Here is a 13,094-nt window from a genome sequence, read left to right on the forward strand (position 1 = left end):
GTTTGTATCAATCACGGGACATTTGATAGTGTGTGTGTGTCTGTGATTTTTGACAGTGGAAACCTGAAAACACTAGAAACTATAACAACTGAATTTCCCAAAAGATAAAAAGACACCCTTTTTGAGATTGCGCAGAGGTTTTTATTTTTCCCTCCAAACAATCAATGTAAATATGATATTGCCAATTTAAAATGTGATTGTGAATGGAGGGTAGGTCATTATGGGCTACTTGCTCAGCCCACAAATTAAAAATAACATTTAAATTATGTGCGCATCATACTCTTTCCCGGGCTAGTATTCTTTTCCCTCGGGCCTTTGGCTTTCAGTTGGTACTGGCCCGGTGTGCTACTGGCAAATTTTACATGACTGTCAAGCCTTGCAAGGGCATACTAATTTTAAAGATGGCTAGTCATTATTAGGCTGGTTCTATATGGAATGCAGGTACATTATGGGATACAGGTCAGGCCATTTTCTGGTTGTCATTATCCATAAACTGAAGAAGTTAGTGAAAAACAGGTGGACCGCTGTCCTGATCCGGACCCAGAATGGTGTCAATGCGGACGGTGTGTTCCAAAACGTAATGCTATTGAATTGTGATATTAGGATGCACAAGGTGCAATTTCAAAATGTGTTAGTGCATAGGCAGTTTTCCTCTTGTCATTTACTGACAGACCTTATGGTAGAGTGGCCAGATGGAAGCCATTCCTCAATAAAAGGCGCATGGCAGCCTGCTTGGAGTTTGCCAAAAGGCACCTAAAGGACTCTGACCATGAGAAACAAGATTCTCTGGTCTGGTGAAACCAACTCTTTAGCCTGAATGTCAAGCGCCATGTCTGGAGGAAACCTGACACCATCCCTACGGTGAAGCATGGTGGTGGAAGCATCATGCTTTGGGGATGTATTTCAGTGGCAGGGACTGGGAGACTAGTCAGGATCAAGGGAAAGATGAACGGAGCAAAGTGCAGAGAGATCCTTGATGAAAATATCCTCCAGAGCGCTCAGAACCTGAGACTGGGATGAAGTTTGACCTTCCAAAAGGACAACAACCTGAAGTACACAGCCAAATCAACGCAGGAGTGGCTTTGCGACAAGTCTCTGAATGTCCTTGAGTGGCCCAGCCAGAGCCCGGCTTGAACCCAATCGAGCATCTCTGAAAGTGGCTATGTAGCGACGCTCCCCATCCAACCAGAAAGTTGATGTTCTGCAGAAAATAATGGGAGAAACTCCCCAAATACAGGTGCCAAGCTTGTAGCGTCATGGCCAAGAAGACTCGAGGCTGTAATCGCTGACAAGGGTGTTTCAACAAAGTATTGAGTAAAGGGTCTGAATACTTATGTAAATAGGGTATTTCAGTTTTTAGGTTTTAACACATTTACAGACATTTCCAAAAAAAAACGTATTTGTCTTTGTTATTATTTGGGTATTGTGTGTAGATTGACGGATTTTAATATATTTATTTTCCAATTTTATAATAAGGCTGTAACGTAACAAAATGTAGAAAAGTCAAGGGGTCTGAATACTTTCCTAAGGCGCTGTATATAATATATTTATATTTTAAAAAGAAATAAAAAAATAAAAAATTAGGAAGATAGTTTACTGACGCTAGTCGGCTGTACCTGCACCAAAACTCTGGGTATTTTCAACATATAGCTTGTTCTCCATCTTCTTTTTAAATGGTGAGCCAACATTTTTTCCTCACTTTTATTTCCCTGACTGATCGAAACTCATTTTCCCATGCTCTCTCTTTTCTCTGCAGCAGACGTACAGCACCTTCAGAACGTATTCACACCCCTGTTACTTGTTCCACATTTTGTTGTTACAGCCTGAATAAAACATTCATTAAATTGAGATTTTGTGCCACTGATCTCTACACAATACCCCATTATGGAATTATGTTTTTCACATTTTTTACCAATGAATTAAAAGTGAAAAGCTGTAATGTAAAGTCAATAACTATTCAACCCCTTTGTTATGGCTAGCCTAAATAAGTTCAGGAGTAAAAATGTGCTTAGCAAAGTCACATAAGTTGCATGGATTCATTCTGTGTTCAAAAATATTGGTTAACATGATTTTTCAATGACTACCCCACGCATACAATTATCTTTAAGTCCCTCAATTGAGTAGTGAATTTCAAGCACAGATTCAACCACAAAGACCAGGGAAGTTTTTCAATGCCTTTGCATAAAAGGGCACCGATTTGGTTTAAAAAAGAAAAAACTCCCTTTGATCATGGTGGAGTTATTAATTGGGCTTTGAATGGTGTGTAAATACTCCTAGTCACTACAAAGATAGTTGTTCTTCCTAACACAGTTGCCGGAGAGGAGCGAAACTGCTCGGGTATTAAACCATGAGGCGTATGGTGATTTTAAAACAGTTTAATGGTTGATATGAGAGAACTGAGGATGGATCAACAACATTGTAGTTACTCAACAATATTAACCTAAATGACACAGTGAAAAGAAGGAAGCCTGTACACAATAGAAATGTTCCAAAACACCCTGTTTGCAAAAAGGCATTTATTAATACTGCGAATAATTTAAAAAAAATTTTTTTAAAGCTAACTTTGAATACAAAGTGTTATGTTTGGGAAAAATCGAACACAACACGTCACAGAGTTCCACTCTTCATATTTCCAAGCATAGTGGTGGCTGCATCATGTTATAGGTATGCTTGTCATTGGAAGGACTTGGGAGTTTTTTTTAGGATAAAAAGAATACAGCTAAAAACAGGCAAAATCTTTCAGAAAACCTGGTTGACACTGAGAGACAAATTCACCTTTCTGCAGGACAATTACCTAAACCACAAGGCCAAATCTACACTGAAGCTGCTTACCAAGATGATGGGAGCATACATTTCTGACTGTTGCTCATTTGAGATATTTATCTGAGGGATAAATGTTTGCTAATTAACCTTAGAAATAGTAAACATTGGTAACTCCCTAGTCAGTTTACCTAAAGCTTTTGACTTCGCTGGGACTACACAACCTTTTATTTCTGGGTTTAATTCTGAGCTGGATTGACATTGACAGTGTTTATGATCTCCTCTATCTTGCTGATGCTAATGACTTTAGCCTTGTTCTGTCAAAATACGTCTGGTCCTCTGGGGAAGCTCCACCTGTCCTCTTCTGGGATCTGTTAGTTTATCAGCTGCTTCCTGACCGTAAGACCTTATGTCTGTTACTGGGATCAATAATGGCTCTTATCTGCTCTGGGATGCTAACTGACTGACTGTCTGACTGATGGACCGAGATGTTCTGTGTGCTACTAGTAGAGCCTGTCTTCTTTGCCATGTCTGCTGGTCTAATGCCACAGAGAACAGTCCTGATGACCTCCATAATCTGTGAATGTCCAGTATTCAAAACACTGATGAATTTGCTACCCAAGTTAAAGCATACCATTCATATTTATTTAACAATACAGTTGAACAGAGAGTGTGATATGCCATTGTAAAGTGATGAGGGTGGAATGTCATTATGAATGAAAATAGTAGGTTGAAATGAGGCACTATGCCCCTGTAGAATTAATGCAACATTATTTTGAGCCAAGTTACTGGGGGAAAAGTTGACAGGCAAAATAAACACTCAGTCTTAACCTGACCTTTTCTGTTCCTTCAGACTTTTCATCCTCCCCTGCATTTTTTATGAAAGCTGGGGCACTCTTTTCCTCTTATTCAAAGAGTTCTTCTGTTCCTCTGTAGGGCAAAGGAGTATGAGACGGCAATGGAGGCAAAGACAGTCCCCGACTCCCCATACAAGGCCAAGTAAGTTCCCAACTACACGTTTATGCATTCTATCTCTTCTATTTAACTGTAGTGAATAGTGATACAATGATAATTATGCGTGGATGAATAAATGGATGAATGACAGGACTTAACCTCTCCCCCTCTCTTCCTCCCCAGGCTTCAGCGTCTGGTGAAGGACTTGGTCAAGCAGCTCCAGGGCCAGGACAGTGGTCAATGGGCCAACACCAGGGTGTCAGGTCTGGATAGAACCCTGGGAGAGATCTCTCGCATCCTGGAGAAACAGGTCCATCACTAGCACCTAGCTGTAACACACTACTGAGACTTGCTCCTTGTCTGCTTGTCTGACATTCTGTCAGAGCTTAGAGTCAGAGTGTGGAGTGGTGTTATGGAGGGAGGGGGGCAGTTCTCTCAACTGCGTTCTGTTTGGCTGCAGCTCTATCTGTGTGTCTCTCAGTCCTAGTGTAGAGTATCAGTTACTCCCCAACTCCTTGCCCGGGGTTATTTGTAATGCAGGCCAGATTAGCTATGTGTTTTCATTGGCCACATGTTACTAATAGAGGAGCTACCCATCACTGGACAGGCAAACATTTTTCTTCTTCAGAAGTATTTGTGGGTTTATACAATTACATAAGTTTTTCCGAGAAGATGTAATCCAAAGGATCTCAAGTTACAATGGAATATAGGCAGGAGTCTTCAGCTTTTTCTTGCCCAGGGACCCGCTCCCAGGCAAACCATCGACCCAGGGACCCTCATCATACGTTAGCAAAAAAATCTACAAAATCATCAGTCGAATGATAATGGCAAGAAGGAGTAATTAACCTTTTTAAATGAATAGATTTGTTAAATGGTTCTTTATTATTTTGACCTTCCCACATCACAATTGGAAGAGGAAGTGTAAATTCTAACATAGTCTATAAGCTCGAAAGGTAACTCAAACACATTTTCGCTAAGAGCAGCTGTGTAGCTGGTTAAACAAAGGTTAGCCATGTATGTCCAAGTCGAGAAAGCTTACCATCATCCAGCTGCAGTTATCACACTGGTAGCCTATTTATTCATGGATGCTTTTTCAAAGCCTATGTCAGATATTCCAGTGGGTGTATTTGGCTCCAATCAGAGCAATTTGCTCAATATTAGGAGTTGAAAAATAGTCATCTTCATTAGAAAGACATTTTTCTCTTCTACTGTAGGTATGTTATTCTAAATGTGTTTATTATGTTGCTAGAAATATTCAGAAAAACATTTAAATAAATAAAAGAAAAGAAGAAAAACATTTGCGGACCATTGACAGTCAATGCTTATTGAGAAAGCAATGAATGACAGACATTGATGACAACAGTTGACTTAAATCGATGTTAGGAATATAAAAGAGACCCACTGTAGAAGATAGGCTTCGTTGGATGCCATTTTAAGGAGTTGAACTGCGTTCTATTGACAGTGAAGCCCCAGCACACCCAGTGTGTGTTCATCAATAAGGGGGATGAATGGAGCACCTGTCACTGTGTTTGTGAAGGGCTGAACATACAGTGAGTGACAAGCCATCATTCTCCTGCCAAGATGCAGTTCAAGGTATCATAAAGCACACTGCATTTTGGTGGGAGGGAGGATAGAGAGATGATGGTGTCTGGTCCTTGACAGGGGGAGGGGTGGAGAGGCTATTACTGAATTTCCCCAGAGGGAGAGAGAGGTGGCAAGGGTGGGTGGCACAGCACAGCAGCACAGTGTAATTGGAGAGGAGGAGTCCAGTGTGATGGTGTTCAAGCTGTCGCTAACAGGGGGGGCTCCTCCCCTCAGCTCCATACTCTCCCTATGGGAGGTCGGGGGTCACTGGGCCAGGAGCCCTCCTCCATTCAACACTGATATTGGTAGGTCAGCCAACTCTGTTTGGGCTTTACCGTGTGGTTAAAGCTCTTCACATATTTATATAGCATTAAAACAATTGAGGAAAGCCCTATTCTGCATTAGTTTTGGTTGTGTAGAGGGGTGGAAGAGCTTAATCTAGACTTCATTCAGTATGGCTGTTAAACTCCCCCGTTAGCCCAGCCCAGAGCAGAGTGAGGCCTAGACTGAGGGGGGTGGGGTGGGACATGGGGGCCAGCCTGTGAACCAGCCTGGGAGGCACTTCCTCCTCTAATCCCTGGACAAAGTCAAATAAATATAGTCTCCGTCAGCATGGGTGTCTGCCCCCTGAGTCGGGACCGTTTAGATTATTTGACCTAACAAGCATCTCTCGTGTGTAATTGACTCACCTAGAGATTTTGTTTTTCTCTACGATATCTGATTCAGTCTCCACTTTCTCTGCTAATTCCTTAGACAACACCCAACACTCCCCCCTCCAAGGCAGCCTTAGTCAGGCTAACCACCCCCCCTCGCTGCTGCTCTCTGGGCTGGGTCTAGTCTCCGACCCCAGCACGCCTCTCCCTCTGTGACCACTAATGGTTTATTTTGTGTCAAACTAGATCTTTTTGTTGGGGAGTGGAGAGCTTTTCCTCTATCATTTTTCTCCAGTATTAATTTCTTAACTTTCTCCTCTCTTACCTTGGTAATGAGCTCACATATTTACACACTGGCCCAAATGTTTCTCACTGCTTTCAAATAAAGGCTGGCCTGAGATGGACAGCGTTTATGACACTTGAGGGACTGTCAGAAACACTGCGCTCTGAGAATGGAGACTGTATTTACATTTTCATTTGCCAGCTGTTATGGGCTGGTTGGGCTCCCCTTCGTAACCAACCAGTGACTGGTTCTACCTGGGATGTGGAGGTGGGGGAATGGAGTAGCAGAGTAACAACAATATGGGGCCTGAAGGAGTCTGCCTAAAGTTGATGGATGCAGCCAAGATCAGCTGTGTCCAAATGTTGTGAAAGGCCCAGGTTCCTGAGTGGTGCAGTGGTCTAAGGCACTGCATCTCAGTGCAAGAGGCATCACTTCAGTCCTTGGTTCGAATCCAGGCTGTATCACATCCGGCCGTGATTTGGAGTCCCATAGGGTGGCACACAACTGGCCCAGCGTTGTCCGGGTTTGGCCGGTGTAGGCCATCATTGTTAATAAGATTTTGATCTTAATTGACTTGCCTAGTTAAATAAAGATAAAAAAATATATATACACTACCGTTCAAAAGTTTAGGGTCACTTAGAAATGTCCTTGTTTTTGAAAGAAAAGCACATTTTTTGTCCATTTAAAATAACATATTGATCTGAAATAAAGTGTAGACATTGCTAATGTTGTTAACTACTATTGTAGCTGGAAACGGCTGTTTTATCTTTTTATGGAACATCTACATAGGTGTACAGAGGCCCATTATCAGCAACCATCACTCCTGTGTTAAAGCCCGTTTGAGCTGTTCTGTGAAGGGAGAAGTATACAGCGTTTTACGAGATCTTCAGTTTTTGGCAATTTCTCGCATGGAATTGCCTTCATTTCTAAGAACAAGAATAGACTGACGAATATCAGAAGAAAGGTCTTTGTTTCTGGATGTTTTGAGCCTGTAATCGAACCCACAAATACTGATGCTCCAGATACTCAACTAGTCTAAAGAATGCCAGTTTTATTGCTTCTTTAATCAGTACAACACTTTTCATATGTGCTAACATAATTGCAAAAGGGTTTTCTAATGATCAATTAGCATATTAAAATAATAAACTTGGATTAGCTAGCACAACGTATCACTGGAACACAGGAGTGATGGTTGCTGATAATGGGCCTTTGTACACCTATGTAGATGGTCCATAAAAAATCTGCCGTTTCCAGCTACAATAGTAATTTACAACATTAACAATGTCTACACTGTATTTCTGATCAATTTTATGTTATTTTACTGGACCCAAAAATAGATTTACTTATAAAAACAAGGACATTTCCAAACTTTTGAATGGTAGTATATACAGTTGAAGTCAGAAGTTTACATACATACACTTGGAGTCATTAAAACATTAAATCATTACACTATGATGACTTAAAACAGCATTGAAAATTCCAGAAAAGGATGTCATGGCTTTAGAAGCTTCTGATCGGCTACTTGACATCATTTGAGTCAATTGGAGGTGTACCTGTGGATGTATTTCAAGGCCTACATTCAAACTCAGTGCCTCTTTGTTGACATCATGGGAAAATCAAAAGAAATCAGCCAAGACCTCAGAAGAAAAAGTGTAGACCTCCACAAGTCTGGTTCATCCTTGGGAGCATTTTCCAAACGCCTGGAGGTACCACATTCATCTGTACAAACAATAGCACGCAAGTATAAACACCATGGGACCACGCAGCCGTCATACCTCTCAGGAAGGAGACGCATTCTGTCCTAGAGATGAACGTACTTCGGTGCGAAAAGTACAAATCAATCCCAGAACAACAGCACTGGACTTTGTGAAGATGCTGGAGGAAACCGGTACAAAAGTATCTATATCCACTGTAAAACGAGTCCTATATCGACATAACCTGAAAGGCTGCTGAAAGGCCGCTCAGCAAGGAAGAAGCCTCTGCTCCAAAACCGCAATGAAAAAGCCAGACCACAGTTTGCAACTGCACATGGGGACAAAGATCATACTTCTTGGAGAAATGTCCTCTGGTCTGATGAAACAACAAAAATAGAACTGTTTGGCCATAATGGCCATTGTTATGTTTGGAGGATAAAGGAGGAGGCTTGCAACCCGAAGTACACCATCCCAACCGAGAAGCACAGGGGTGGCAGCATCATGATGTGGGGGTGCTTTGCTGCAGGAGGGACTGGTGCACTTCACAAAATAGATGGCTTCATAAGGCAGGAAAATTATGTGGATATATTGAAGCAACATCTCAAGAATGGAAGTTAAAGCTTGGTTGCAAATGGGTCTTCCAAATGGACAATGACCCCAAGCATACTTCCAAAGTTGTGGCAAAATGGCTTAAGGACAACAAAGTCAAGGTATTGGAGAAGCCATCACAAAGCCCTGACCTCAATCTTATAGAAAAATGTTTGGGCAGAACTGAAAGGTGTGTTCGAGCAAGGAGGCCTACAAACCTGACTCAGTTGCACCAGCTCTGTCAGGTGAATTTTGGCCGATTCCTCCTAACTTATTGTGGGAAGCTTGTGGAGGGCTTCCCAAAACGTTTGACCCGAGTTAAACAATTTAAAGGCAATGCTACCAAATACTAATTGAGTGTATGTAAACTTCTGACCCACTGGGAATGTGATGAAAGCAATAAAAGCTGAAATAAATCATTCTCTCTACTATTATTCTGACATTTCACATTCTTAAAATAAAATGGTGATCCTAACTGACCTAAGACGGTGATTTTTTTACTAGGATTAAAAGTCAGGATTTGTGAAAAACTGAGTTTACATACACCTTAGCCAAATACATTTAAACTTCTGACTTCAACTGTATATATTTGATTCCTGCACACTGAATGCAATTCTCACCTTAGACTAGTATAGTGATCCTGTAGATGAAAATCACAATTTTCTCAATTCCTCACCCCCTAGGGGAGGGTTTTCTTTGTTCCCCTTGGCTTAGATTGGGAGTGTTAGGTGTGTCCATAAACGTATTATTATTCCACGATAGTCTGGTCCGGGGCTCACATTAAGCATTCAAATGTATTAATTAATAGGTTTTTTTTCATGTGCCGGGGGCGGGAAAAAAGCAATACAATTACATATCGGGATATTATTTTTGATTGTATATCATATCAAATAGTTTTTACAATATCACACTAGTATTTTTTGCGCTAGTTTGCTGTACCTGCACAAGAATTCCAGTATTTTACCTTCATAGCTTGTTTTCTATCTACTTTTTCAAATAAGGAGCAAAATAGTTTTCAGCACTTTTATTTCCATGCCTGATCAAAAGTTATTTTTATCCTTTTACCATAATAACTAAATAATACCAGGTAACTACAATTATTTGCTTCCATCCTTGAAGGATTTTACTACAATAAATGAATAGGCAGACTTACGTTGGCCAGAATATTACCCATTCATATTACCTGCTCTTGAATAGGCTCTATTGAATACCGGTCTTATTGTGAGTTCAGAAGGAGTAATATATTATTTATCAGATGAACTAAAGCCTTTTGTTGTTGCTGCCAAAGTGAGTAAAAAAAAGTCAGGGAAATCATTTCATTTGACAACATGTTTCTGACCTAACCAGGACAGATTTGCTTGAAGTCTATGAATATGCCCTTTTAGTATTTTAGTTCATATGTTCCAAGTATGGCTTACTCTTTGTAACTTGTAATCGGGGTCATACATTGAAATCCCTCTGTGTTGTAGTTCCTCCATAGGCTGTGGTTTCTGTGGTGCGTCTGATTTTGCGCCTCACTAGTCCCTAATGAATGTCAGTCCAATTTATAGAATAAATTCCACCAGACTTGTTTCCCATTTACAGTCTCTCAACCAATCATCCCTCTTTATTGTACCAAACAGCATTCCATTACACCCAATAAACATACAAACTCTTACTCTCTCTAAATGTTTACCCCAGCAGTCTTGTTGTGGTTTGTCACTCCTCTCGTACATGCTGATGCTGGTTTAGATTACTCAACTTTGTTTACTCCTCACAGGTTTTTTTTGCAAGTTTATGTCTTAGTCATGGTCCAAGATGAAATGCATGTATGGTAGTGTATGTCTGCCCCGCTCACTCCATCTGTTATTTTGCGTGATGGGCAAACCAGTTTGAGGCTGACCTGTGTCACACCCATAATGAACTCCCAAGTCAGTTGTTCCCCAGCGTCTGTTGGTGGGGCCAGAGGATCGGGGCTTTCCCCTCCTCTGTATCCCCTCCTCCCTGTCTTTGTGTCTAATTAGAGTGGCTGGTGGGAGGTAACTACAAAGAGATGTCCTGCTGGCCCTCCCTCTCTCTCCCTCTCATCCCAAAAGCACCTCTGTCACAGACACAGGAATTAGCAGCTGCCTGGCCTTCTGATTAGCTGGGGTAATAATGGTCACCAGGGGTAATAATTGTTTAAGATTCCTCCAGCTGTATAATTCAGTTTGGATGCGGCTGTCTGTCCTTGCCCCCTCACCTTTCCTCAAGTCTTCAGTCATGTTGGGGGTTTCTCTCTAGAATAAATGAGCCCCTCATCATATTACACTGACATCAGAGTGTCTGCTCCTGAGTGGCACAGTAGTCTAAGGCACTGCATCTCAGTGCTAGAGGGTTCACTACAGACCCTGGTGCGATTCCAGGCTGTATCACAACCGGCCATGATTGGGAGGGTCATAGGGCGGCGCACAATTGGCCCAGCATCGTCCGGGTTAGGGTTTGGCTGGGGTAGGCCATCATTGTAAATAAGAATTTGTTCTGAACTGACATGCCTAGTTAAATAAAGGTTAAATAAATAAAAGTCTGGCAAGCAGGGGGTGACAGGATGCAGACAGATTTCACACTGCTTCATAGGAACATGGAATGGGAGATTAAGTGAGATGTATCTTTGTCTGTCAGTGCAGGATAGTGCTGTGTTTCAACATTTTGATTTTCATTCAGGAGCGAGTGTTGAGCCTCTATCAACAGGCAGTCACTGTCACCTTGTTTCAGTGTGTACAGCCACTGTCACCTTGTTTCAGTGTGTACAGCCACTGTCACTAATCATATACAAACATACTTTCTGTTGCCTCTCCCTGATGTGGCTTGTTGAAAAGATCTATCAAATGCAGATGTTGTGACCATGACTTTGGTACCAGAAGCCTGTTGGCTATATGAAATAATCATTTGGCAACAATAGATACAACAGTTACTACATCACACTTCCTATGGAGATCTCACCTTAACGTTGTTATACAGTTCCCAGCGTGGTTCAAGGCGTTATTTAATGAACTACAGCTTTATTGTTTCCCTGTATGACCTAGTTACTGTACCTGAAAAGTAAGTTCCAGAGGGTTCAGTTTAATATGGCGTGTAATTCCGCTGTTCTTGCAATTTGCTCTCTTTAGTTCTTGCAGTTGAAATGTTATTCTTCATTGATCTGGAACAGGAAGGCCTATTATTCCTGCTCTGCTCTACTGCCATCCACAGTACTGAGGCAGCAGAGTATAAAGTCTTATAGCTAGAGAAACACCACAGAGAGGACCACTCACTGAATACTGTACGGTTTCCTGCACCGATAACACCAATATTGATAGCCTAGATCTGATGGTGTGCTTTTGAGAAATGAATGATTTATATCTCCACATCAGCAGATAGGTCTCCTCTTGGTCCTCTCTGGTAGGGATGCCATGGTTATTGCAGACGTAGACTGCCTTAAGATGTTGCCTAAAATGATTGGAGGTTAATCCTCTCCACCCATTCTTCTTCTTTTCCATCGCCACAGCAGATTGATCTGTCAAGCTGCCAAGGCAGGCGCAGCCAAGATGTCCCAGTCTGGCTTTAACGTCAGACAGCCAGGACTGGGCAGGTCCCAGTTAACTCCCTTAGAAGACCATTTGATTACTACCATGACAGAGCTGCCTTTTTCTCATTTAGCCCAGAAGCTTTCAGATGGGCGTGTTGATGGGTGAGTTAAGAGTGGGTTAAACCCAGCTCAGTGCTAGAGACCATCGTGATTTAAGTATGAAGAGTGTTGGTAACCTCCACAAAAGGAGGTTGGTCTCTTACAAACAGAATACAACCACACACGGTGCTGATTGGACCATTGGAGAGACTTCTATAATCCTCAGTGCAGGAGCTTTTCTGGTGTGCTTTTCAGTGTGTTGGTCCAAAATACTTTAACCCTAGCCGAGTTCAGTGTTTACTTGTCACCGGATCCTGAGGACTTGTGCCTTGGCACTCCATGTGAGTGACAGATGAAGGGCTTATATATAATTTTGCAAAGCGCTTCCTCAATGTGTTCAGGCTTGTTGGCAAACCCCTTATCTGTGGAACAAAAACACGTTGAAGTGCTTGGATATAGAGGCTGTCACACTACCTGGGAGATGGTGACCTCATTAGGTGTAGAAGCAACCTCCAGTGTACCTCCGTCCGTCCTTGCGTGATGTGGTGAGGTGTGCACCCCCCTGGCTGTTCCGTCCGTGTGAGGAAAGCCCTCCATCAGCACCCACTCCTCCCCTGATGCCCTGCAGCCCCTATCCTCCCGGTCGACCCAGGCACTAACATGCCTGATAGCAGCCGCTTGCTCTGGGCTTTGGAGCTGTTGATTTATGGGACTGTGTAGCTGCAGCAGCATCTGACCAAATGCCAAGAGCTCTGACTCGTTTCTCCTATCCTAACAGCAGGGCACGGCCCTCTTCTTATTTAGGGCCTGTTTGATCGCTAGATCTATGACTCACTCTATGGACCACTGTATTGTGTTAGACTAAACATGTTGATCAGTTTAATGATGATAATTGTTTACTATACGTTTTAAATCCCATGTGCTAGCCTCAGCTGGGTTCACTGCCTCGGTCA

The 13,094-nt window shown here is 42.2% G+C and overlaps 1 protein-coding gene across 2 annotated transcripts in view; it reads left to right on the forward strand.

The window, feature by feature from the left end:
* The window catches only part of LOC135524380 (S phase cyclin A-associated protein in the endoplasmic reticulum-like), a 98,580-nt gene that overhangs the window by 42,029 nt on the left and 43,457 nt on the right, over positions 1-13,094 (forward strand). For both annotated transcript variants that reach the window (XM_064951853.1, XM_064951854.1), the window contains exons 21-22: positions 3,697-3,759; positions 3,898-4,024. In XM_064951853.1, the coding sequence (XP_064807925.1) occupies positions 3,697-3,759; positions 3,898-4,024 (190 nt within the window). The remainder of the gene's footprint in view (positions 1-3,696; positions 3,760-3,897; positions 4,025-13,094) is intronic.

Source organism: Oncorhynchus masou, chromosome 31 (assembly GCF_036934945.1).
Source record: "Oncorhynchus masou masou isolate Uvic2021 chromosome 31, UVic_Omas_1.1, whole genome shotgun sequence".
NCBI lineage: Eukaryota > Metazoa > Chordata > Actinopteri > Salmoniformes > Salmonidae > Oncorhynchus > Oncorhynchus masou.